The sequence below is a fragment of the Mya arenaria genome, chromosome 8 (genome assembly GCF_026914265.1).
Source record: "Mya arenaria isolate MELC-2E11 chromosome 8, ASM2691426v1".
NCBI classification, from domain to species: Eukaryota; Metazoa; Mollusca; class Bivalvia; order Myida; family Myidae; genus Mya; species Mya arenaria.
The window spans coordinates 39,477,721-39,505,194 of record NC_069129.1 but is presented as its reverse complement, the minus strand read 5'-3'; the positions used below and the strand labels follow the sequence as shown (position 1 = coordinate 39,505,194).

Here is a 27,474-nt window from a genome sequence, read left to right as displayed (position 1 = left end):
TTGACTGGAACATTCTGCCGCCATTCATTTCAGTTGGTAAATCTTTAACTGGAACATTCTGCCCTCATTTCAGATAGTAATTCTTTAACTGGAACATTCTGCCCTCATTTCAGATAGTAATTCTTTAACTGGAACATTCTGCCCTCATTTCAGATAGTAATTCTTTAACTGGAACATTCTGGCATTCATTTCAGTTAGTAACTCTTTGACAGGAGCTTTCCCACATTCTTTTCTGTAGCACTTTTTTTGACAGGGACATTTTGTCATTCTATTTCCTGGCAATATCTTTGACAGGAATATTCTCTCAATCCTTTCCGTAGCAATATCGTTGATAAAACAGTTAAAAACTCGTGTGACACAGCTTATGCGAGTAAATTTGATTAATAGTTTAAAAAGTGAGCACAATTTTAAAACCAAGGGAAGTTTTTATGTTGCTTGGTTTTCACCCACAAACGTTCTTTATGAATGCCCATGAACGTGTTTGTATGTGTACGTGGCGCAGTTTATTGCTGTTGGGTTATTTTTTCATAATGGCCGCTTTCTGAGAAAATGTACCTCAGCGACAATGCATAACAAGTGTGCAATGAACATTTTACAAGTGGTTAAATAATCTTGTCGATTATTTCTTGCTATAACAATGCGTATTCTTTGAAGGGACCCACTTTCTAACAAATTTCATGTTGGCGACACAGTTAGATTGGTGACAGTTTTATTATTATGAACAACACCAACCAGTTACTGCCTTGAACAGGCATTCGTAACTTCATAGCGATACTAACACTTTTTGGCAAAATGTAGCAAAATTATTCTGCCACAATCACAAATATGTTTTTAGCAAAAACACTCTTATTCGACTTCTTATAAATATATGCAGAATATTCAATTTATCAATGATCAAGGGTCATCTTTGACTTATATCATTGTCTTTATTATGTGAACTGTTTTATACGAAATAAACTTTGTTCTGTTCTGTTCTATGACATTGCAGTGTGTTAACATGGACATGAAATTATCATTTTTTTGCGATTTTAAACCTTATAGAAAATTAGGGGGTCCCTTTAAAGAGACTCGCTCATGTTTTTGGACCAAGGATTAGTTTTCGCGGCAATGCATTTGAAAACACTTATTTTATCATTATTTTACTCTATGATATAGAAATTGCATAAAAAATACAGTTATAGCATTAAAATATGTTGGTTTTAATGGGGTTCAAACCCACGCCGGTAAAGTCAAGAAAAAAATAGAAAACAACTAGTCCACACGGCCACCGGGACTTTACCAAAAGTGCTGGATATGTTGAACTGTTAAGTTTACATTGATAACATCACGTGATAATGTCAATCAACCAATTACGCAACCTCACAGCCGTAATTAATTTTTAATCGCGATGTAAACGCTAATGAAAATTATGGTCTTCAAAGACGAGATTTGGGAAACATTTGCTGAAGGGTTCGATCTTTTGGTACAATGTATTTTTGTTTTTACACTCTTTATGATTTGCCACACTTTATTTCATAATTTAAAAAAGTGCATTTTACAAACCATGAGCGGGTCACTTTAAACATACAGTTTATGAAGTTTTGCTTGAATATCATGCACATTAGAAGTTGTTACGTTACCAGTATTATCACTGCTGACCTTCAATGAGTTTTATCTTAGGTTGGAGTCACGAGGTATATGACATCACCAGATACTCCCACAACTTGTCCGCCATATTGTTATATATGGACTTGGAATTTGGACCCGAGGATTTCCGTGTGTCAGGGGGTTTTCCCAGCCGGTGACCAAAGTCCGTCATGGGTGATAACTCTTCCACTTCGGACAATGAAGGTTAGATCCGCTTTTAATACATCCGCTGTTAACCATCTAGCTGATGTTCATTGTTTAACTTCGCATATATGTATGACTTTGGTTGAGACTGAGTTTATCTTCTCGTATTTACTAGATGTGATTTACTTGGAATGGCTCGTGTATTTTAACAATTGTAAAACGGCTTTAGTCTGTTTTTATAAATTATTATGAAAAACTACCTTTTAACTGTATTTAATTTCATAGTAGATAAGATTTCTATTACATTCTATTTTATGACCTGACAAAGATAAATACTAGTACAGATATGAAAGTAGACGAAGTGGGTAATGATCACGTTTATAAGAGGACACACAATTAAATAAAATCATACTCTTAAAGTATTCACTCTAAGTGCGAAATTTAATAACCTTCTTAATTAAATCATGGAAACTACAAAAACAAGCCCAGTAGCTTGAAATAATACACGATTCGGGTTAAAGGCACAAATGTCAGGGCCGAACACAAACCAAACAAAATCCGATTTAATTCCGTTTAAGATCAATCTCAAGCCAGGCCCCGAATAGCTTCGTTCACTGTTTAAGTCTGTTTTTCCAATTGTATTCAACATATTACCCTTAACCTAAAACGTAGTATATCGGGCACAAACTTAATATGAAGTATATCGGGCACGACCCTGATATGAAGTCTATCGGGCACGACCCTGATATGAAATATATCGGGCACGACCCTGATATGAAGTCTATCGGGCACGACCCTGATATGAAGTATATCGGGCACGACCCTGATATGAAGTCTATCGGGCACGACCCTGATATAAAGTATATCGGGCACAACCCTTATATGAAGTATATCGAGCACGACCCTAAAATAAAGAGTATCGGGCACGACCCTAATATGACGTATATCGAGCACGACCCTGATATGAAGTATATCGAGCACGACCCTGATATGAAGTATATCGGGCACGACCCTGATATGAAGTCTATCGGGCACGACCCTGATATGAAATATATCGGGCACGACCCTAATATGAAGTATATCGGGCACGACCCTGATATGAAATATATCGGGCACGACCCTTATATGAAGTTTATCGGGCACGACCCTAATATGAAATATGTGGGGCTCGACCCTTATATGAAATCTATGGGGCACGACCCTGTTATGAAGTATAAGGGGCATGCCCCTGATATGAAGTACAAGGGGCTCGACTCTTGTATGAATTCTATGGGGCACGACCGTGTTTATTTCTTTAACATACAATAATTTCTAAAACATCTTGAAACTGAAAGGAGGAGTATACGGTTTTAATGAAGTATGCAATTTATTTATAAATGTTTTCCCGATACACACATTTTCGAATACTAGTACATTAGTTTTGGATTCCTTGTCAGATTATTCTGGGGCAATCCGAATGGGGTTTATGTGCCAAAAATGTAACAAATCACAACACCTAATATAACAAACACACCTTTACGGCACTTAAATATTGCAACATAAGTTATTTCCCTTCTGATTTCCGTTTAGCCAAAATACAAACTACCGTAACAGTATCTTGCTGTATAATATAGTTAGGATCTCTTATTTAACACGCATTTAATCTTTAAGATGATACCAAAAATTTATTACCAGGCTTCACTATTTTACATTATCGTGAATTGCTCTATTCATGACTAGTTACTATATACATCGATGTATTTGGCTTATGGTGTGTATAGTTATGTTTGAACCCATCAATATGAAATACTCAGTATTGGCTTGTATGCCAATGAAAGCTGTATCTTAAGAACCATTAGGTGTTAGGGAATCGCACCCGGGCCTCCTTGTATCGCTCTGTTTCGTCAAATCTTGTAATATCTGGATGTGACTGGAAAATGCAGTAACTTCCATCTCACGTCACTTATGACATTTAAACACAACATTAGGCGTAATGTCGCCACTGTAATGCAGCCAATAGGCGCGGGCAAACCATCGGAAACTCAAGCCTTTAATGAGTGTAATTTTAGAATATTAAAAAAGCTCTGAAAAAGTAAACATACTAACTTTGGCAGTATTAAGTAAGTTGTGTTCCATCTATTTAAACCTTACAGTCCCAGTTATTAGAAAAACGTGACTGTATAACATATACCATTTGGTTAAAACTAATAGTACCGGTTATGAGTATACCATGACTGTATTTAACATATACCATGCTGGTTAACCTTACAGTACCTGTTATTAGTATATCGTGACTGTATAACATATACCATGCTGGTAAATTCTGCAGTACCTGTTATTAGTATATCGTGACTGTATAACATATACCATGCTGGTAAGCCTTACAGTACCTGTTATTAGTATATCGTGACTGTATAACATAGACCATGCTGGCAAACCTTACAGTACCTGTTATTAGTATATCGTGACTGTATAACATAGACCATGCTGGCAAGCCTTACAGTACCTGTTATTAGTATATCGTGACTGTATAACATATACCATGCTGGCAAGCCTTACAGTACCTGTTATTAGTATATCGTGACTGTATAACATATACCATGCTGGCAAGCCTTACAGTACCTGTTATTAGTATATCGTGACTGTATAACATATACCATGCTGGTAAGCCTTACAGTACCTGTTATTAGTATATCGTGACTGTATAACATATACCATGCTGGTAAGCCTTACAGTACCTGTTATTAGTATATCGTGACTGTATAACATAGACCATGCTGGCAAACCTTACAGTACCTGTTATTAGTATATCGTGACTGTATAACATAGACCATGCTGGCAAACCTTACAGTACCTGTTATTAGTATATCGTGACTGTATAACATAGACCATGCTGGCAAGCCTTACAGTACCTGTTATTAGTATATCGTGACTGTATAACATAGACCATGCTGGTAAGCCTTACAGTACCTGTTATTAGTATATCGTGACTGTATAACATATACCATGCTGGTAAGCCTTACAGTACCTGTTATTAGTATATCGTGACTGTATAACATATACCATGCTGGTAAGCCTTACAGTACCTGTTATTAGTATATCGTGACTGTATAACATAGACCATGGTGGTAAACCTTACAGTACCTGTTATTAGTATATCGTGACTGTATAACATAGACCATGCTGGCAAACCTTACAGTACCTGTTATTAGTATATCGTGACTGTATAACATATACCATGGTGGTAAACCTTACAGTACCTGTTATTAGTATATCGTGACTGTATAACATAGACCATGGTGGTAAACCTTACAGTACCTGTCATTAGTATATCGTGACTGTATAACATAGACCATGGTGGTAAACCTTACAGTACCTGTTATTAGTATATCGTGACTGTATAACATATACCATGCTGGTAAGCCTTACAGTACCTGTTATTAGTATATCGTGACTGTATAACATATACCATGCTGTTAAAATTCTACAGTACCTGTTGTGAAAATTTCTTGACTGTTTAACATATATCATGCTTGGGTTTTACGGCTCAACACCCGCAACATTTATAATTACTAAATAAAATGTATCGCGTGAAGCAAACGGCGGGACGCTTTTGCAATTCAACAAACCATCTTTAACCTCAAGAAATGTTTTGTTTTTTTAAATTACATATATAATTCTAAAAAGTGAAGAAAAATGGTTCGACAGCTTTATGTCAATCAGCACGTATTTGCTTGTCTTTATTTGAAAACGATCCTATATTTTCCTGACAGATAGAAAAGTAAAGCCCCACACTTAAGAAGAATGGTAGACGTAAAATAATCTTCCTTTTTAATGCACAGCTTGGGATATGGCTTCTTTCAGAACCCTTATAATGTCGGAATTTATATTTATAGTTATTTTCCTGTCTACGTTGTTTTCTAGAACTTAATTCAGAAGAAAAGCTTCATGGGCGGAAATTGCGCGTGAGAAAAAAAATCTGCAAAATTCATAGAAATGCCCGTTTTTTGTTAGTTGATAGGTTAGTGTTCTTGTTCTTGTAGTTGTTGTTTTCTAAGGTTGATAAAGTTAAACTTAAAGTGTGTTTAAAAAAAACACTTTTAAAATGTAAAAAATCAAAGCCAGTTTAAACATACAATTTTAGTTTCTTGTTACCTCGTCTGTGTTCAGAAGAAAAACACCATTGAATTGTCATAACCTTGGTGTTGTTGTCTTCGTCGATGGTGTTGTTGTCTTCGTAGATGGTGTCGTTGTCTTCGTCAATGATGTTGTTGTCTTCGTCAATGATGTCGTTGTCTTGTGACGTTGTCTTTGTCACTGATGTCGTTGTCTTCATCAATGGTGTCGTTGTCTTCGTCGGTAATGTCGTTGTCTTCGTCGATGATGTCGTTGTCTTCGTCAATGGTGTCGTGCTCCGTCAATGATGTCGTTGTCTTCGTCGGTAATGTCGTTGTCTTCGTCGATGATGTCGTTGTCTTCGTCAATGGTGTCGTTGTCTTCGTCGATGATGTCGTTGTCTTGTGAGGTTGTCCTTGTCGATGATGTCGTTGTCTTCGTCAATTGTGTCGTTGTCTTCGTCGATGGTGTCGTTGTCTTCTTCAATGGTGTCGTTGTCTTCGTCAATGATGTCGTTGTCTTCGTCGATGGTGTCGCTGTCTTCGTCAATGATGTCGTTGTCTTCTTTGATAATGTCGTTGTCTTCGTCAATGGTGTCTTATTCTTCGTCGATGATGTCGTTGTCTTCGTCGATAATGTCGTTGACTTCGTCAATGGTGTATTTGTCTTGTGACGTTGTCTTTGTCGATGGTGTCGTCGTCTTCGTCAATGATGTCGTTGTCTTGTGACGTTGTCTTTGTCGATGATGTCGTTGTCTTCGTCAATGGTGTCGTTGTCTTCGTCGATGATGTCGTTGTCTTCGTCAATGGTGTCGTTGTCTTCGTCAATGATGTCGTTATCTTCGTCGATGATGTCGTTGTCTTCGTCAATGATGTCGTTGTCTTCGTCGATGGTGTCGTTGTCTTCGTCGATGATGTCGTTGTCTTCGTCAATGATGTCGTTGTCTTCGTCAATGGTGTCGTTGTCTTCGTCAATGATGTCGTTGATTTCGTCGATGATGTCGTTGTCTTCGTCAATGATGTCGTTGTCTTCGTCAATGATGTCTTATTCTTCGTCGATGGTGTCGTTGTCTTCGTCGATAATGTCGTTGTCTTCGTCAATGGTGTATTTGTCTTGTGACGTTGTCTTTGTCGATGGTGTCGTCGTCTTCGTCAATGTTGTCGTTGTCTTGTGACGTTGTCTTTGTCGATGATGTCGTTGTCTTCGTCAATGGTGTCGTTGTCTTCGTCGATGATGTCGTTGTCTTCGTCAATGGTGTCGTTGTCTTCGTCGATAATGTCGTTGTCTTCGTCAATGATGTCGTTGTCTTCGTCGATAATGTCGTTGTCTTCGTCGATGGTGTCGCTGTCTTCGTCGATGGTGTCGTTGTCATCGTCGATGGTGTCGCTGTCTTCGTCAATGGTGTCGTTGTCTTCGTCAATGATGTCGTTGTCTTCGTCAATGATGTCGTTGTCTTTGTCAATGATGTCGTTGTCTTCGTCGATGATGTCGTTGTCTTTGTCAATGATGTCGTTGTCTTCGTCAATGATGTCGTTGTCTTTGTCGATGATGTCGTTGTCTTCGTCGATGATGTCGTTGTCTTCGTCGATGATGTCGTTGTCTTCGTCGATGACGGCGTTATGCGAAAACTTTAATGTTGGTCATCACTCTAAAACCATTCAAAATACTAAAATGAAGCCCATGATGCCAGAGACAGTACACAACAAGGACCGTAACTTTAACTCTGTAGTTATTGTTAAGTTATGACCATTTGTAAACTAAACAAACAGATTGGCGTTGGCATTCGCTCCATGGCGCCCTTGTTAATGTTTGGCATATCATTTCAAATAGTTATCACTAAACCCGTCCGTAGTAGAAATGACTTGATCTGACAGACACTCTTATTTCCGAGGATTGAGAGCAGAATGAAACAATACTTCTTTTAACATAGTATCTATTTAATGTGTTAGAGCCTCACCCTCGCCTTTATTTCGTAATAAAAAATCAGTATCTTTTATATTTTAATATCTTCAGAAAGTTTTTTTTTCTTTCATCTGTGTAAGATTATTTAAAAACGAAAATGTCTTATTTTTATATTTGATTGCTTCAATACTGCAGCTTATGTGCCTTTAATATGCGCTGCGTGTCCGAATTATCTTTTTTAGAAAAATGAATAGAAAATGACCTAGTTAGAGTCAGCTGATAATGACACAGCAAATTTCCTGTCAGCTGCTAGCCTTTTAAAGTGTACTTTTTAAGTGTAGCATTTCAAGAGTATTTTGATAAATAATCTAAGCATTGTTTATGAGTAATTCTACCAATATAAAACACTTAAAATATTGAGTGCGTTCTTTATGGTCAACATCTTTCTCAATTAGCGTCAATTAAGTACTGGAAAAAAAGTGCATTGCCTTTTTAACTTATGGGTTTAACAATACATAACCGATGTGGGAATAAGTAAACTGTTTATTTGACAATTATTTGCAAAAGTGTACGTTTCCGGTCTTAAGTAGAAAAGGTTGTCCGCAAATAATGCTTTAACTGTCATAGGTGAATGTACGACGAATGTTAACTATGTCTTAAAGGGGCTAGACACCAGATGATACAATTGCAAGGAAAAAAGAAAATTGTCAAAAATTTACATAAAATTGATAGCCTTGAATCTTACTGATGTATCACATCGCAAATGACACACGTATCTTTCGAAGTTTTTGCTGATTTTTCATTTCGAAAATTACAGGGGTTGTCTATCACATAAATCCCATTCGTCTTGAAATAGCGTCCGTATATGAACCTATAATAACGTGACTTTCACATGCTCAAAATACACACTTTAAACTAGGAAACCATTATGCGCTAATTTTATACGGGTTAACTCAGCTGAGACAGTTACGAAATATTCTTTCAAACATGTAAAATGATATATTATCGGCCTCGTACTAACTCGTATTGACAAATCAAGGCTTGGCTTGTGAAAATACTGTATTTGCCGATTTTGGGAATATCTGGTGTCTAGCCCCTTTAAATATACCGAACTTGCCGAGCGGCCGAACAATGACCAATAATGATGTAAAGTAGAGATCTGGCCGGCGAATGGTATTTTAACCTTTTTAAAACGCAGACTCTTAAAATATGACGTGAAGAACAACATGATTATGTACGAGTCGAATTAAAGACTTTTGATATCCAAATAAGAGAGAAATCGAAGAAACTATGTCTTGCCGATTGAAAATAAAACTTATCTAATATTATCTTAATTTATTGTATCTTATCTGTATATGCCATATCTATCTTACTGTGGTTCTTTAGTCCGCCAATATCTTTCGAAAATAAGACAAAAAAGTCCATATTAACGGGTTTAAAGATAACAACAGAAGGTAAAGTTGATCGTGTTAATGCAGGATTTCGCTATCCTGTGGAAATCTGTTGTAAGTGCTAGGAAAGAAAATTGTCCACCTAGCAATTGAATATGGGATGGAGTTGTTCCAGTTGTTATCCTTTCTTTCGAACATAAGGGAGCAAATGGGTGAACCCTGTTTCCATTTCTCCGTGACGACTAAATGGTCTTCAGGCAGCAGAACTTATTATAAAGAGGAGTCAAATAACCTTATACAAGTATTATTACTTTACTAACTATTACTTACCACGTGTGCCTATGCTTAATACGGTTGTTGTTATATAGTGTTGTTGTTTTGCGTCGCTGTAATAAAAGTGTAAGGTTTGAAACATGTTAACCTTTTTGATATGGAGAAATGAAATGGAAACGCTTCTATTTGCCTCTTTATTTAATGTCACTTCCAACATTCTCGCTTTCACCTCTCGATATGCACAAGCTCCACAATAGCACCAACATGCACCATATGTGCATTCTACGTGGTATGAAATCAAGGCAGAATGATTCATTATCAACCATCATAGAGTGTCATCCAGCACAAACGAGCGTAACAACCACTGCAAAGTGTGATTGTATTCCGGAAACTAACACGAGAGAACCACTTAACAATGAATTAACGTTCTGAGGAGCTCTCTATATAAGGACTTGGGATACATCAGGTTGGGTGTATTTGGTGAACTTTTTCATAGTGATCTGGAGGTTGAAATGGTCGTAGGTCACTCTGTAGAGAAGAACTTGGTACACGGTGATATGAGGGCACTTCCAGGTGAGATTCTTTCAAGTTTCATTAAGATTTACCCATGGCACCAGAGTAACAAACTGCCCTAAAAAACGTTTTAAATACAAAAAAACACACTTCGAGTTCGACATAAAACATTTTGTAGCTATACCACTTGTACTGTTTCTGATCATATAGAGAAAGTACCAGAGTTATATTTATAGGAAAATATATAACTTGAAGATGACATTTGTGTTCGAAGTTATAATTTATTTAGTTGTTTTTATAGAAGAAGTATTTTGCAGTTTGATACTCCGGTGCGAGCACAAAATAGAGTTATTATAATCTTAATTTTCCAATATATAACGTCAAATATCTGTATATGTGCTGTATGTTATTTCGGCTTTGTGTTTAAAAGAATGTAAAACTGAATGTAAAGTTTCCTTTCTTCGGTAACAGTCTAGTCGTTTGTTGGTGGTGTCCTTCTAAATGTTGATGTTTAATCCAAGGCAAGTGGAACTGATGACGGTGTGTTACACTTCTCGTTTAATGTTGTCAATAAACATATTCCGTAAAAACGAGGCTTTTGGATATATTCTGTGCATTTAAAGCTGCACTCTCACAGATTTGACAACTTTTCAATTTCTTGTCTTGGAACGAGCCAATTTTGGCAAAAATCCATGGAAACCAGTAATTTAAGAATGCTGACCAAAATTTAGATCGCAGATTTTTATATTTAAGTTCTAAAATTTATGTTTTATGCATTTTTCTTAAACCGTTAGTTAAGCCATAAAACATTAATTTTCGAACGGAAATATGCAAATCTGCGATCTGATATTTACTCAGTAATCTTTTATCATTGGTTTGCAGATATTTACGCAAAAAAATGCTCTTTCCAGGAGAAAAAATAAAATAAAGTTGTAAAAACGGTAAATCTGTGATAGTGCAGCTTTAAACGACCCCTCTTCTAGAAATGTAATATTTATCCGTGACTAAGCATGTCAATTTGAGCTGCAAACGCCACAATATGCATGACGTTTATTTGGTTTTTTACCAATTGCATGTAATAGTTACACAACACTAGTTATAGCAATTGTACAAGATTTCTTCGATAATAATATCAATCCAATTCACAAACAAACTGTTAATGTAAAATTTTAAGCAATGTTGACGAAATTATATAACATTCCATCAAATTAGACGCGTTCCTTGATTGATTTATACAACAATGATTTGATAAAAAAGTCGACCAATTATCAATCAACCAATCAATTAATCACTTAGTGTAATCGATCATAATATCATTTATTCAGCATATCAATATACCAGAAGTCCAATTTAAGCATAATTTATTTATCATTTTATTAATCATATAAAATTTATATCATAAGTATATTTTGTTTAATAATTACGAAAGAAATAATCGAAATCAGAACCCCAAAACTGACAACTCCAACGCCGCCTATTGTATTGTGTCTGATGGAGTGATGTTTATGTATGATTGTGTCTGTACTATTGTACTTTAGTCTCGTACTTCAGTATCACCCCATCCACCAACACGAGCAATGTCCAATTTTATATCAAATACACAAACTTACAAAGTCTAAAACTACTCTATTTATTTCATACCGATCTGATCGTCTGCCTCATTGTGGAACTTAATAGTATTGTCATTTCTGTTCTTGGGGATTATTTCTTCCAGGTAAAGTGTGGATATAGACTGTAAAGCTATCAACTACTTAAGTTGTTTTTTAATCTTATTTTAAAAATACACACTTGATTGAAAATCGGATTTATTGATGGTTTAATCGACATTAATTATTGACATTTTGAGGAACTAAAACATTTTACAGAACTACAAAGTTTATGAAAAAGAATTAAGCAGGAACATAAAAATCGAATCTTTCACCTGAATGCAAAAAAATAGTTAGAATAACAGACCCCTTCGGCCAGATTTGGTTAACTTGTTTTTGTTTTCATTCAGTAACTTGGTTCACTAAGGTACAACGCTCTGGTGGGCTTATCGACAATGTTCCAATTTTTTGGACACGATACTGTATGTAGTGCTGCGTCAAATAAAACCAGTTTGAATAGGTTGAATATTGTGTTTGTCTTTTGGGTTTCATGTCCAAATTTCTCGTGTAATGTTCCCCTTTTATGACTGTTGAGACTTTTAATGGAATTTGTTTCAAAAAGAATCATAATAATCTACGTTTTTGTTTTGTAAAGTTTGAGCAAGTAATTTAGCTATTGAACTTAAATATTTAAGCCTTATAGGCTTAAAATTAGGCTTAAGATTTTTAGAGAAATTGAGGCCAGTATGAATGTTAAACGTTTTCAACGTTTAGTTACGTAATGATACTGCTCGTGATTACGACGTTAATGTTTGCCACCAACGGTAGCTTTAAACTAACCAATGAGATACAATTCACAGATTTCTCCACTACGCGTATCTTCATTTATTTTCACGCACCTCTCTCTTTCGTCCGTTTGTCAGGTGAATGAACTGTATTTATCTGTTAGGCTACTAACACGCACATACACGAAATGGCAAAACTCAGTTATCATAGTTATTTTTGTGAATTGTGTTAACCGAAGCACTCGATGAACTACGCAATGGAAATTACATGGACAAGCTCAAAAGCCAGACACCTACTAGTCTATAGCCGGAACCACACGTACAACCAACAACAATACACAACAAACATCATGAATGATAGCAATACAGTTTCAGAACAATAAACAATAACTAACTGAACTTGAATACAAATGGCGCAAGCTAAAACTACTACTGAACAACGAGCGAACAAAAAACGTATTCAGTTGTGCATTACAGGCATTGGGCCGATTATACATGTTTCAAAGCTTATGATGTATTACTCAGTACATATATGCTAATGAACATGACAAGAGAGCATGCGGTAGATCTAATTTACCAAATTACAATATATTACAAAAATGTGCAATGTCAGTATTCCCAGTATACCAAATAAACAAATACTTTGGGCGACATATTTAGCTTTGGGTATAAAATCCAGGAAATGTTTAAAAATGCATGTTACTCGCCATTAGTAACAACATATCATTGCCAACATAAAAGCGATAACTCCTATCTATAATAAAAAAAATATATACTTAGTACTGATGGCTTAGCAAATGATACGCTACCTGATATTAAGGTATCTACATTCAATAAAGTTCAGAGGTCTTTTTTGAAGACATTCGAATATTTAAGCGCTTCCATTATTTGCACTGAGGTTGGACTATGTAATTCAGTTAAAATCGAGTTTTATAATACAGTTATATTACATTACATTACATGTTGGTTTGCAGTCATCGGTAACGCTTTATAACAAACTAATAAATTTCGACTTTCTCATCCATAGCTATTTCTTACCATTTCTCTGGGAATTGATGAAAAACAAGAAGTAAACTGCTGCTATTTTATGTACTAGAATTATTGACTTGTAAACCTGTATCGGTAGGAGACCTTCTTAAATATGTATAACTTTAATTAGTTAGATAATATGTAATCAAAAAGTATTAAACAAGTTATTTATATACGAATTTTCAAATCGTAAAAATTAACAAAAATGTGTATCAAGAAGTTATTACGATTTTCGTTCCAGCCCATCCCAGGCCTCTACTTCTATGAACTATATTATATGCACTATCTGCAAGAGATGAGATACAAATGATGACTAACAGCCCAAACATGTAACCAATTCATCAATATCTTTTGAAATGATTCGCTCCAAATAATTGTAGTGCAGTTTATTTCATCTACACAATCTGTACTCGAGATTTAAGTGACCAAAATGAGACCCCACTTGAAACAAAACGATTTCAAAGATGCAGCCGTTTTATCTTTGTATTTGTCCAATTTTATCGCCTTTGCATCTTAAGTGATACGTAGTTAGTTTTGCAGGACTAACTATATCGCACTTAACAATGTAAGTAACAATGTAGAGGATAAGATAACCCTGGTGTATCCCGGGCTGCTTTATCTACATACCGCCTGGTCGCACCAGCTACCGACACTAATACTGGACCTTCCCTAATCAAGTATTATTTATATCCTGATAAAGATAAAATCTGATTGTTCATCAATTTCTAAAATATGGTAATTGAACAAGTTTTCATTTTTTCGTCTAAAGATGATGTTAGATCGAATGGTGGTGACATTTCGGTAGTCGAGAAACTGATCAACATAATTATGTTTTACAGCGACTCGATATGGAGATTGACAACATGTATTGTAAGTTCAGTCATACATTGGCTGTACTTTCTTCAGAATAATACCTCATCCAGATTGCGCTTCTCTTTGTTTGCAATCTTTGGTTGTTATACTTCAGTTGTGTTTGAGTATTCTTGGGCCAATATTTTTCTAGCACAAAATCTATGGATGTGAACATAAACGCGTCTTTTTGCAGTCCTTTTCTTTCTGTTGTGACTGTCCATCCAACAACACCATCATAGGTTTCGAGTGACTGTCCACCCAACAACACCATCATAGGTTTCGAGTGACTGTCCACCCAATAGTTGTATTGGTTTTCTGCCACAAGGGCATTATTTGCAACAGTCTGTCTCCAAAGTCTCTCGTTACGTCAGAAGAGATGATAAATTGGAAAGGTGACGTCAGATAAAGCTTGAAATCCTCCAACTTCGTTCATAAGACAATATTTACACCTCAACTTCCATTCCTTAAATGAAATACCTTTCGGCAATTGCGTTCATCAATCGATGAACGCAACATCTTCGGATATGTTCAGATCGGAATTCATTGCATAACAATATACATGAAAAATATTTATCTTGTTATTGTTTGTATTGTGTCAGAAGTCCCGTAAAATATAAATCAACATTTTAGAAAGTGTTAATTTATTAAATTTTAAATGTATATTTGCCAAAACTGTTGGCAATTTACGTTTAAAAGTGTTTTCAAGTGGTTGATCTTTTCTCGCGATATTGTGACGTCATTTGAAAAAAATGCTTCCGGTTACAGTCGGGTCGTTCTGTTTACAGAATGGGTAGGAAAGGGTTACTGAAAGGTTTTTTAAAATGAAATTAAGTATTTTTAAACAATTGTTGAATGAAATAATGAACTATTGGTGTAAATATAAGTAATGAATTGCGGGCTTGATGTCATTATCGGGGATATGAACGCAATTGGGCTGGTCAAAGTACGCGGACTTTGACCAGCCCAATTGCGTTCATACCCCGATAATGACATCAAGCCCGCAATTCATTCCTTATTTGAAGCCGTTGCACGTGTTTTGCTTACCGCTTCACAAAACTAATTGCTGTCTAAGTATTGGGGGCAAACTTCTTAGATGCCAGTTGTTCAAAAAAAGAGCTGAATTTTCAACATTACCATTTGTGTACTGGCATTTTGAATGTGTCTCCTCTCTGATATTTTAAAGGATAGCTTATATCACATATAAGAAGAATTAAAACACTTTGTGAAAGCGTATTGGCTACTGGACTCGTCCCTTTATAAGGTCCATACAAGCTTCCATTGCGATTCCCTATTCATGTCGATGTAACAACAAACATCTTCGACTAAAATTGAGATATTTTCGATCGAAAACAGACGATGACATCCATTAATGTACTTACAATACACCATCTTGGCGTATTAAGCCAGTACAAATTGGACTTTAATACGTGATTCGTTAGAAACACATCTCCACTTGAATAAACTATATAAAAAAAAACTGTCAGCCATGACATTTTAACCAAAATGATCTTCATCTCAGCAGTAAATGTTTTTCTTTCAACTGTTCGCAGATAATTGACGTTTCAATTTTTACTGGCAAATCTGCTTAAAGCATATTGATAAATGAGGCAAGGAAGGTAACCTTAGGTACAATTAGTTCAGGAATGATAACTATTGACATTTTACTCCTTATTTACTCATTTGCTTCTTATGTTAAAACGTGTCAACAGTTTATAACAGACAGACAGACAAAACAAATATGTCGTAAACATGATTGTAAATAACAGTTTCTTGACAAAACATGATATGCCAAATAGTTATTATGGTCACAATGATACGAGGCAAATATAACAAATGTGTTTTTATGTAGAGGTATGAGTTGATTGCTACCCAAATGAACATGAAATAACTATAATAACACTTTTATATCAAAATGTTATCTTTACGAAAGGAAATTAACTGTTTTATTACCTAAAACACACGAGAGAAAATGTTCGTTATTTTTCACAGCTATTAAATTCAAAACCTTTGTTTTGTCTCATTTTTTAAACTTTCAAACTTAATGCTTATCACATCCTTTATTATTCCACAAAATAATTTGCAAAACCAGTTTAAATCATTGACAAATGACAAAACATATGTATTATACAGGATAATACATGGTTGACCACGGCTTTTGGTTGATAATTTAACTCACACGTGTTTTATGTTTTTTATTGTTGTTGTTTTTTTAAATAGTATTTTGGTAGTGTAAGAAATTATTTGGTAGTGTTTATGTGTACTTTACCTCGAAATCTTCCCTAACAATTTTTGCATAGACTGACAAAATCCCCCAACTATTATTTGTAGTATATTGTTTAAATTGAATACTCTTCCATTTTGAGCCATTTCTACTGACACATAGGTAGAAGGTATGGGGGATTTCTTCCGACTTTTCATAAATTGGTGGAGGGAATTTTGTCCGTATGGATGTTGTCCTACATTTCTTCCATTTAATGTCAAAAGAACCGAGACTGCCATTCAAACATTGGTTGCATTTGCAGAGTAATAGTTTGCTGTTATACTTCAAACATTTGTCCTTGGTGATTATTTCAGGATGTTTTCTTGGCCCAGCATTTTTCTTACGTCAACACCATTTGTTTTATCTAATTTATCTTATCAAAGAATGATGTTGGACACAGTTGCAGCTCGCTTTATCAAGTGTTAAGTAAGGTTACCATTAATAACGGTCAACTCAATTTATGGTATAATCGGTTATTTTTTGTTAAGTCGTTTGGTTTACAAATAATAACGTTCATCTTATGAGCTGTGGGTTTGTGGTCGCTTTTTCCAAGTGTTTTCTAGAGTAAGTAGGCATGAGTGATAGATAAACAACAATCTAATAGAAACTGGAAGTATTTTTCAAGAATTGTCTCTTAACTTTGAAAGGGATAGGATATTCTCATGATAAGAACGAAGACAAAACCGAAAGTTATTTAAAACTAATAACTGATTAAATTATTTCCGTGTCTATTTTCAATCACAATGTGTGAATAATACACTTCATATTTGTTTTATCACTATTAAGTTATGTTAACACTTCGATGCAGATCTATGAACAACTGAAAGCAAAAATAGCTTGAAAACCTCCCGTTACGTTAATATAGAAATGTCTTTTCCTACCGTTTTCACCAAACTTATTGGTGCGCGGAAATTGTCAAACTACTTTTTATAGAAGCCATTTGTTCTAAGTATAGAGCTGTATTATCACCTAATAACTGACGAGGAAAGCATTTCATTCCAGTGTCGGTCATCCTAACAACATATATATTACGTAAACGGCTTTTCGGGTCAACTGCAACTATCTAATGTACGGGTAGCTACAGTACAAGTTCAGCTTCACAACATCACACTTGTAGAAGACTTTCAACAATTGATAAAAGGGCATTGACTACTCGGCTTTTCCTTTTATAGATTCCATTGTATTATCATGTAATTATTGTTCTGACAAGGGAGGGTGTGATTTATAGATTCCATTGTATTATCATGTAATTATACTTCTGACAAGGGAGGGGGTGATTTATAGATTCCATTGCATTACCATGTAATTATGGTTCTGATAAAGGAGTGGATGATTTATAGATTCCATTGTATTACCATGTAATTCTGGTTCTGAGAAGGGAGGGGGTGACTTATAGATTCCATTGCATTACCAGGTAATTCTGGTTCTGACAAGGGAGGGGGTGATTTATAGATTCCATTGCATTACCATGTAATTATGGTTCTGATAAAGGAGTGGATGATTTATAGATTCCATTGTATTACCATGTAATTATGGTTCTGATAAAGGAGTGGATGATATATAGATTCCATTGCATTACCATGTAATTATGGTTCTGACAAGGGAGTGGTCGATTTATAGATTCCATTGCATTACCATGTAATTATGGTTCTGATAAAGGAGTGGATGATTTATAGATTCCATTGCATTACCATGTAATTATGGTTCTGATAAAGGAGTGGATGATTTATAGATTCCATTGCATTACCATGTAATTATGGTTCTGACAAGGAAGGGTGTGATTTATAGATTCCATTGCATTACCATGTAATTATGGTTCTGCCAAGGGAGGGGATGATTTATTGATGTCATTGCATTCCATGTAATTATGGTTCTGACAAGGGAGGGTGTGATTTATAGATTCCATTGCATTACCATGTAATTATACTTCTGACAAGGAAGGGGATGTGACTTTTTTTGCTACGATCAGTTAAAAACTCATATTTAATACACAACATTTTTTATACACAACTCTCAACAATATAGAACAACTCTAGCTTATCGACTATTTAATTGATAAAATGTGTCATTTTGATAACCATATTTAATTTAGAAACTAGAGTTATATGTAAACCAAATATGAAGAGATATACAGATATGCTTCTTCATAATCTGTTGATAAAAATATAGATACAATATTACTGTAGATAAACAAATCATCTACGTGGATGATGACAAGAGCGACTTACTAAACTTTCTATCAAAATCCCGTTGTAATGGACAAATAATACTCACTACAATGTTCTAAGATATTTAAAGAAGAAACTCGAGAAAGGACAATGGATTTAAGTTATGTTACAATAGGTAATGCTATTTATATTTTGCCAGATGAAGATTCATTTTGCTCATCCATTACAGAGATTTGATTTATCGAAGATTGTTCATCGATGCTGGAACAGATTGGACTTATATTTTTGTTTTACTTTGCAAGTATTGATAACTTTTGGGACAAGTGTGGGGCTGAACATACTCATGCACCAGTTTAGCCCCAGTAAACTCAGGTGGCACTAACCGTTTAACTCCTAGTAAACTCATGTGGCACTAACCGTTTAACCCCCTGTAAACTCATGTGGCACTAACCGTTGACCCCCAGTAAACTCATGTGGCACCAACCGTTTAACCCCCAGTAAACTCATGTGGCACTAACCGTTTAACCCCCAGTAAACGCATGTGGCACTAACCGTTTAACCCCCAGTAAACTCATGTGGCACTAACCGTTGAACCCCAGTAAACTCATGTGGCAATAACCGTTTAACCCCCAGTAAACGCATGTGACACTAATCGTTGACCCCCAGTAAACTCATGTGGCACTAACCGTTTAACCCCCAGTAAAGTCATGTGGCACTTACCGTTGAACCCCAGTAAACTCATGTGGCACTAACCGTTTAACCCCCAGTAAACGCATGTGACACTAACCGTTGACCCCAAGTAAACTCATGTGGCACCAACCGTTTAACCCCCAGTAAACGCATTTGACACTAACTGTTTAATCCCCAGGAAACGCATGTGGCACTAACCGTTGACCCCCAGTAAACTCATGTGGCACTAACCGTTTAACTCCCAGTCAAGTCATGTGGCACTAACTGTTTAACCCCCAGCAAACTCATGTGGCACCAACCGTTTAACCCGAAATAAACGCATGTGACACCAACCGTTTAACCCCAAATAAACGCATGTGGCACTAACCGTTTAACCCCCAGTTGACTCACGTTGCATTATTGTTATGCAACTGTGGTCTGTCTGTGTTGTTTTATACAGTGTGTGTCTCTCGCGCCGAGTTTGTTAGGCCTTCACCGTGTGCCTTTAAACAGGGCTATATTTAGATGTTTTGCTACTGGGCTTGTCCCTGTAGTGTACATTGTATTATTGCATGCATATTATGCACTGTGTTATATTTATCTTTGTATAGATAAATCGTTCATATTTTATAACACGCATGTAGTTATGACGTCATTGTATATTTCAATGCCGTGCTCATATGGATAAGCGCGACGTAGCTTAAACCAACGATAAACGAGGTTACAAATATCAGCTATTCTTTTATAGAAACATATATGTATGTTGTCGGTTACATTTCTTTAAGAACAAATACTCAAGTGCAAAAGAAACTGCTATTTTTTTAATCGTAATGAATAAATATTTAAAATGTAAATATGAATAATTAAATATTGATCGCATTTTTTCTTGCGTTTCTGAATGCAGAAGGGCAAGCAAACTAATTACTAGGAAGTGCTAGCGCGCTTGATGGAATTTGCTCGCTTGCCCTACTGCGTTGAAAAAGAATGCGATCAAGTGGCGGTGACCTTATATTACGAAGTTTGAACGCAGTGTTCAATGTTGTGTTATTTGATTTAATTCCTTATTAGTAAAAACTGCCTTGGGCTCAATTAATTATACTTTGTTAATACAATATATTATCAGTTTATCTATAACGTATAATGATACAAAACTGAATTACAAGCTGGTTGTAATGGAAGCGATTTCGTTTTGTAATTCTAGTTTTTGACTTAAGGACTTGTTTGTGATTGGTTCAAATCTCACAGCTCTAGTCTTATCTAAGTAGTTGACTATATCACATTAAGTGTACAATATTTCCAAGTGCTCCCGCCCTTTTGTTTGATCTTAGATTGTTTCAGAGCTTATATTATCAGAGAATGATAGCCTCCGAATTATCATTCTCTGATCCTTTTCAAAGACTTGGGTGGGAAATTTTTGTGTATTCGTAAGTTCTGTGCAGAATGTGGTCGTATTGCCTCTGCAAGTTATTGCAGATAACTTCGTAAAGTAGATCTTAACGGTGACTTTTTCAGCAAATGCTTGCTCGTGTATGCGTCCATTGTCAAACATTTTAGGACGTGCTGACACAAAAGAAACTGTTAAAATATTGTGTTGACGAATTGTCCACAGTTACCTGAAGTTTGGACTTTGGTTCCGGCCAATCCATCTATTGAGTTGATCCGGCTTTTCTGAACCAAAGTCCGAACTTCGGTCAAATGTGTGCCTGAGACGAATAACAGTGAAGGGTGATTTATTTGCAGAACGGGTATGATAACGAATAACTCGAAATAATAAGTGAGACAAAAAGCAGGACATAGCTAAATACATTAGTGATCACACTCACAATACATGTAAATGGTTTTGCGACTACTTCACATAAAATCATTTTTTCCAAGTTTTTAGTGGTCTATATTATATTTTGTAAACAACCCACAATCCTCGTACTGCTGTCTCTTTGGACAAAATATTATGTTGACTACTTATGTTTGTCAATATGCATTTATCAAATGAAAGTGGTCGCTCAGCGGTGCCGGGATTGACCGACCACGTTTAAATTGATAAATGCGTATTGACACAAACAAATATATAAAAAAAATCTGTAAATAGGCAAGAAAGGACAGGATAGGGGAACGTCAAGCATGTATGTGGAAAAATCGTTTAAGATTTACATGTGGTTCTTTTGCCTGTCCTGATTAATCTAATTGCATTTAAACACAATAATCCCATGATACCCTTAGAACAGAAATATGCTGATCCCGCTAGTTTCAGTCCCGCTGATCTTAGAGTGATCGAAGAATAGCAACCGGAAACAGCGTTCTCCCTTGTTTATTTATTTTTGAAAACCCAAAACTGGAGGAGTCCCATCCCAAATAAGCCGGTTTGTTTCTCAATTGCCACTTCCACAGTTGACTTTCCCAGCAGTGTCCTCTGATTTCTGCAGACAAGCCAGAATCTGCGTGGACACAAAATTTGCCCAAAAGAATTTCCCATTTGGGCAAGGATATTTTAAGTGGCGAAAAATATTTGCTCGGCGATAGTAGGCATCCACTTGACGATAAGTGCGCAAGGAACCCATGACTGCTCCCCGTTGCTTCGGGGTCGGTTATCTATTGTAATAAGTATTAAACAAACGGCTTATATGATTGGAAGGTAATCATTTTACATGATTACTCTTGTTCTGTTTGTTCGGAGGCAGATCCGACAATGGGATTTAATCGAGGCTGGGGTTCTCTGTGATATCTCTCTGATCCCTTCCATGTCCCCTATATATATACTACAGGGGAACTCATGGACACTTTTTAGTCTTGTGAGATTTAAGGGCGAGAAGGGGACTACTCTTTCTATAATATCTATAATGATTTACAGATCAATCAGCGATTTCGAAAATGAAACTAAAGTGTTCTTTTCTTCTTTAGAATCATCCCCGCGGGAAACACAACAGTACTTCTATTACGATGGTGAGTAGTTGTATTTAACTAAACAAATGTATATACATATTTATTTATTTATTTATTTATTTATTTATTTATTTATTTATTTATTTATTTATTTATTTATTTATTTATTTATATTAATTCATTCATTCATTCATTCATTCATTCATTCATTCATTCATTCATTCATTCATTCATTCATTCATTCATTCATTCATTCATTTATTTATTTATTTATTATCGTACTAAATCACTCACTTGCGGTCGCTCAAGAACTCACTTATTCATTCACTGGCTCGTACTTTCATTCATTCATGCGATCAATCAGTTATGCTTTAATCTAGTTACATGTTTCAAGTTCAGTCAGTTAATCCATTCTTTGCCGACCAATTTGAAATTCACGTTTATATAACTTTTATTGAAGAAGCAGACGGCATCGGTTTACAGACAATATCCGGATCCGCCGTACAGACGATCAGCACAGCCCCGGTTGGTACCCAGCCCCTGTCACAGTATTGCGCCATCTGCCGGGATCGCGCCACCGGGAAACACTATGGGGCCGCCAGTTGCGATGGATGCAAGGGCTTCTTCCGGTTAGAACAACACTTTGAGAACTAATAGCATGCATAGAAAAGTGATATTCTCATATTTTCTAACTAAATCTTGGAGGTCGAGTTGTTAATGTGTAGTATTAGATATCAAACTTATTTTAAGGGTGCGAATCGTGTTGTACACAATTATTTTTGTGTTAACTGTTCGTGTATACGTGCACTTCATTTCAAACTTCTTCAACGTTTAATTCAAATATATTCACTAAACAACGTTGTTCGCGTGTTTGCAGACGCAGCGTGCGTAAAAACCACGCGTACACGTGTCGGTTCCAGCGTCAATGTGTGGTTGATAAAGACAAGCGGAACCAGTGCCGCTACTGCCGCCTTAAGAAGTGTTTCCGCGCGGGCATGAAGAAAGAAGGTGAGCTTTCAATACACGTAGAAGCTTGATAATTTAAAAAATCATGTGAGAGATCTAGTGGTATTGGTGTCCGCCGCTCGCCTAAGTGGTTGTGGGTGTACGCCCTACCAGGTCTACGCTCTTTTGCCCTCTTAAAAGTTATCCACGTATAAAACGGATTCGAGCATAAATAGATATTAGCTATCAGGTGTTTTTACAATGAAGCTTAAGAGAGTTGGCTCGAACTATAAATGTACATGTCATTTACCAGTGTGTTCAAACTACAGGTTTGTCATCATAACTGTACTTGCTTTGTAAATGTATGTTTGCAGTTAAATAGGTCAGTCAACATTTAGTAGAGCATACTGCTCTACTAAATGTTATGTATGCAGTATGTTAACTGGTACCATTTCTTATTCAGCCGTTCAGAACGAGCGTGATCGTATCAGCGTGCGTCGCACGAGTTATGACGACATGGGCCACCAGGGGGCGCTTTCTGTCAGCACGCTTCTTAATGCCGAGCTGCTCTCACGACAGGTAATACATAACCCCTGCCCGTACCAGCTAAGCTACGTCCAAATAATTAATCCTCAACCGTTCCTCGCTCGTGGCCTACAGCTAGGCGTAACATGTCAATCGACTGATAGTGGTGTAGTGTTACATGTGTCCGCCTCTCACACGAGAGGTTGTGGGTGTGATCCCCAACGGGTTACTTTCTCAAAGCTTCTTAAAAGAGACACAATAACTGGTTTCTACACGGGCCCGAAAGTGATTCATATCAACATTCAAGTATCTTTTTAATCGAGCTTAAACAGATTAGTACTGCATTGGCCGTGGTATATTTCACATTGACATTTCAGTACTTTAATATATAAATGTTTATTTTGTTTTCAGACGATGGCGCCTGTTACATGTAACGGTGACGAGTTGCTACATAAGCGCGTGGCGACAGCAGACGACATTTGCGACTCTATGAAACAACAGCTCCTTATCTTGGTCGAGTGGGCCAAATACATACCATGCTTCTGCGAACTGCCCCTAGACGACCAGGTACACAGTGAAATTCCATTTACGTTCACTGTTTCTATTTTCGCATCTTTGATACATACAGTGATTTCACTTTTCACAATGAAACCATCGAACGAATAAATTTTAAATCGAAAACCGTTGGCTCCAACTCGCGAACGTTAGGAACACTTTTATCGATCTGGTTTCATGTCCGTCATGACAACACTCCTTCATTTTGTATGTATAAATTTACATTTATTTCTCATATTAAACATTTCTGCCGCCAGGTTGCCCTGTTGAGAGCACATGCAGGCGAGCACCTTCTTCTTGGGGTCGCTAAACGCTCTCTCAGTAACTCCGACACACTGCTACTAGGAAATGACGTCATCATCCCGCGGACGACGTCGGACCCGGAAATCGGGCGGGTAGCGGCTCGCGTGTTGGACGAGCTTGTGCGGCCGATGAGGGAAGTCCAGATTGACGAATCTGAGTTCTCCTGCCTTAAGGCTGTCGTCTTCTTTGACCCTGGTGAGCATTTGGCATTACTAGTGTTTCGAATATGGCAACATCTCATATTTTCTACTAAGTTTACTGAAGTATCGAGAGTGAATATGTCTCTCGCACTCAGACCATAGGCCTTTTGAATAGCAGATTTTCGCTTTTTATCCATTTATACTTTGCATATTCATTATAAATAAAAAAGTTCCCGTCAAAATGAAACGGGATATATGCGGTATATAGAACGAATATGTTTACTAAAGCAACAAACAGAAAAAAATATGTATATACATTTCCTCCAAAATTAAAATATAATTAGTTCTCCCTCTCCTTTATCCCAGATGCTAAGGGCCTGAGCGAACCGGCTCGGATCAAGGCGTTCCGCTACCAGGTACAGGTGAACTTGGAAGATTACATTAGCGATAGACAGTACGACTCCCGTGGACGCTTTGGGGAGATCCTTTTGCTACTTCCAGCGCTCCAGTCCATAACGTGGCAGATGATCGAGCAGATCCAGTTCGCCAAGATGTTTGGGGTCGCCCACGTTGACAGCCTGCTGCAGGAGATGCTCCTTGGGGGTAAATTGAACTTCCGGTGCTCTGATAAAGGGCTTTTTAAAGATAATAAAAGTTGAGGAATATGGCATCGTCAGCAATCCTAGTTCTTTATTCCGATTACACTATATTAGCAACGTAGTAAAATGAACTGACACGATCTCGTTTGCATATCTTTATTTATGAGGTAGGGGAGAAAACTCTTCTTCCAATTAACCATAACTTATTACTAATGCATTGGCTTAGATTCCGTAGAGGACCCCATTTGGCTCCAATGCAACTGCTTGGTTAATTATTCATGAATACGAGATTGTCCTGGCATAATGTCCCACGGTACTGAAAGAGGCAGGGCGTGATAGTATAGCGGGGGTAATCGACGAGGCTTATCATCGGAGTGTACAATGTTTACTTTTATTTAGGATAAATGAGGTTTCCACTCTGTGAAATTATGCGACTATGTAAAATATATGTTCCTTCTTGTGTTTTCTTCATAAGCTTTCTTACATACGTACGACCGACTGCAATATGTTACCGTAATTTAAATATTAACAGTGCAATTACAATTATTGGATTGAGAATTACATTGGCAATATTTTATTAATGGTCGGTTTCCCACGTTTAAGGTGCCACAAACAACAGTGCCGCCGCTTCCGGTCAAAGCGCGTCGGCTACTTCCGGTGGTACATGCTCGACGCAGGTAGATGCAGCCCAAAGCTCCCTCCCTATGTCCCCTTCCTCCATGATCCTCAACTACCGCGACCTTCAAGGGTCGGAAGACGAGGACAACATGACCTTCACCGGGTCACTGAACGCCGGGGTCATGTCGTTAGGGACACAGTCGCCGCCCATGTCTGGAGTTACGTTCAGCTCCGCTCCTTATATACCGGATATACAGCTAGAAAACTCCCCCCAGCACACCGTGTCCCCCGCGGACCCCAACCTGAATATGGGCCCTCTAGGAAGTCCCTCGTGTTTCAACGGTCACGTGATCAATACTACCGGAAGTTTCAACTCGTCACCGGTGCATGCGCACGAGCCATTTAACTTAACGTCTACCGCGAAGTTTAAGCAAGAAATAATCTGAAGATTTGATCAAACTTTAACTAGATCGAAAATGATATATTTCATGAGAGGTGTTAAGTATACATGTACATAGTTTCTCGGCCATCGAATATTGCCACTTTGATCAAATTTGCCTTTGATAATTTCCAGTATATCAAATAGTTCGTCGGAATTTGTTTGGCTACACGTTTCTGTTGGATGATTTGTAAGGGTTTTTTATGATGCCATACGTTGCCAAAACTTCTATTCAGGGTAAATGTAGCCAAGTCACACCACAACAGACAAAATCATTGTATACTCACATGCATTCCATGTTGATACTGTGATAATAAATACATGTTCATATTTTATGTATATATGTCATTAAGTATACGATTTTATGGCTATGTTTTGTTTACTGATTGTAATATCCAAGTGTAAGGAGCTTAAATGTAATATTGTAATTACATGAGTTACGTTGGTGTACAATCGTACAACAATATCCCGGGTGCACGGGAGTGTCAGGGGCGTAGCTTTATATAGGCCATGCAGGCCGCAACGAACACTTTTCCCCGAAAAAAAGTCGTTATGAATCATTACATTAATTATTGACAACTGTCTTCTCTATTTGTAAGACAAATATTGATTAATGTAAAAAATGGGGATATTCATGTTCTTCTTAACATATGTACCGGACAAAAACTAAGCAAACACACACTTCCCCAAATCCAGCAGAAAAAAAAATCCGACATCCCTAGAACAGCACGTTCAGTGAAGCCGCGTCCCTGGTTGTTGCACATTTATAAATAGATATCGTTGTTGACTATGCAAAGTAGAAATATTGAACTACTTTTTGTGAATATTTACTTTTTAATAGTTTACGAAATAACCCATACCACCTTGAATGTATGCTGTACCGTTGTTGGGACACTTGCCAGTGATATTGTTAAGTTTTGTTGTTTCGCTGTTTCATCGCAGCGCATTCACTGAAAGCGGGGAACCAAACTACAAAATGTTAGACTGGACACAGGGACTAATATGAGTGATGTCGAGGTTGATAGTCACTCACGTGTTGTAAATGTCATAGATGACTAAATTGCTTGATATTGACATAGATCTCTATATACCGGGGTTTCCGGTTTCTGGGATTGCGTTAACTGTTGACTGATCTCTTTCAATTCATGTATATGTATTACAGAATAAATTTACTTTACCA

At 36.8% G+C, this 27,474-nt stretch overlaps 1 protein-coding gene across 4 annotated transcripts; it reads left to right on the top strand.

The window, feature by feature from the left end:
- Positions 1–1,726: 1,726 nt before the first annotated feature.
- On the top strand, positions 1,727–27,474 carry LOC128243446 (hepatocyte nuclear factor 4-gamma-like). Of its 4 annotated transcripts, none has more exons than XM_052961232.1 (9): positions 1,727–1,830; positions 22,189–22,230; positions 22,631–22,799; positions 23,048–23,178; positions 23,579–23,694; positions 24,052–24,207; positions 24,453–24,693; positions 25,005–25,241; positions 25,841–27,474. In XM_052961232.1, exons 1-9 carry the CDS (start codon positions 1,797–1,799, stop codon positions 26,299–26,301), a joined length of 1,587 nt encoding a protein of 528 aa, XP_052817192.1. In that variant the 5' UTR covers positions 1,727–1,796; the 3' UTR covers positions 26,302–27,474. The 4 variants fall into 4 exon arrangements, with proteins under 4 accessions (XP_052817192.1, XP_052817194.1, XP_052817191.1 ...); XM_052961234.1 differs by having other exon boundaries at positions 1,746–1,830; positions 22,634–22,799; XM_052961231.1 differs by lacking the exon at positions 1,727–1,830 and adding an exon at positions 9,874–10,004 and having other exon boundaries at positions 22,634–22,799.

What these genes read in the sequence shown, in the direction of transcription:
- LOC128243446 (XM_052961230.1), top strand. Translation starts at nt 9,944, where the DNA reads ATGGTCGTAGGTCACTCTGTAGAGAAGAACTTGGTACACGGTGATATG. An exon ending in TGTCGTCTTCTTTGACCCTG is followed by an intron (nt 24,694 to 25,004) that starts GTGAGCATTTGG and finishes CCTTTATCCCAG; the next exon opens with ATGCTAAGGGCCTGAGCGAA. An exon ending in GCAGGAGATGCTCCTTGGGG is followed by an intron (nt 25,242 to 25,840) that starts GTAAATTGAACT and finishes CCCACGTTTAAG; the next exon opens with GTGCCACAAACAACAGTGCC.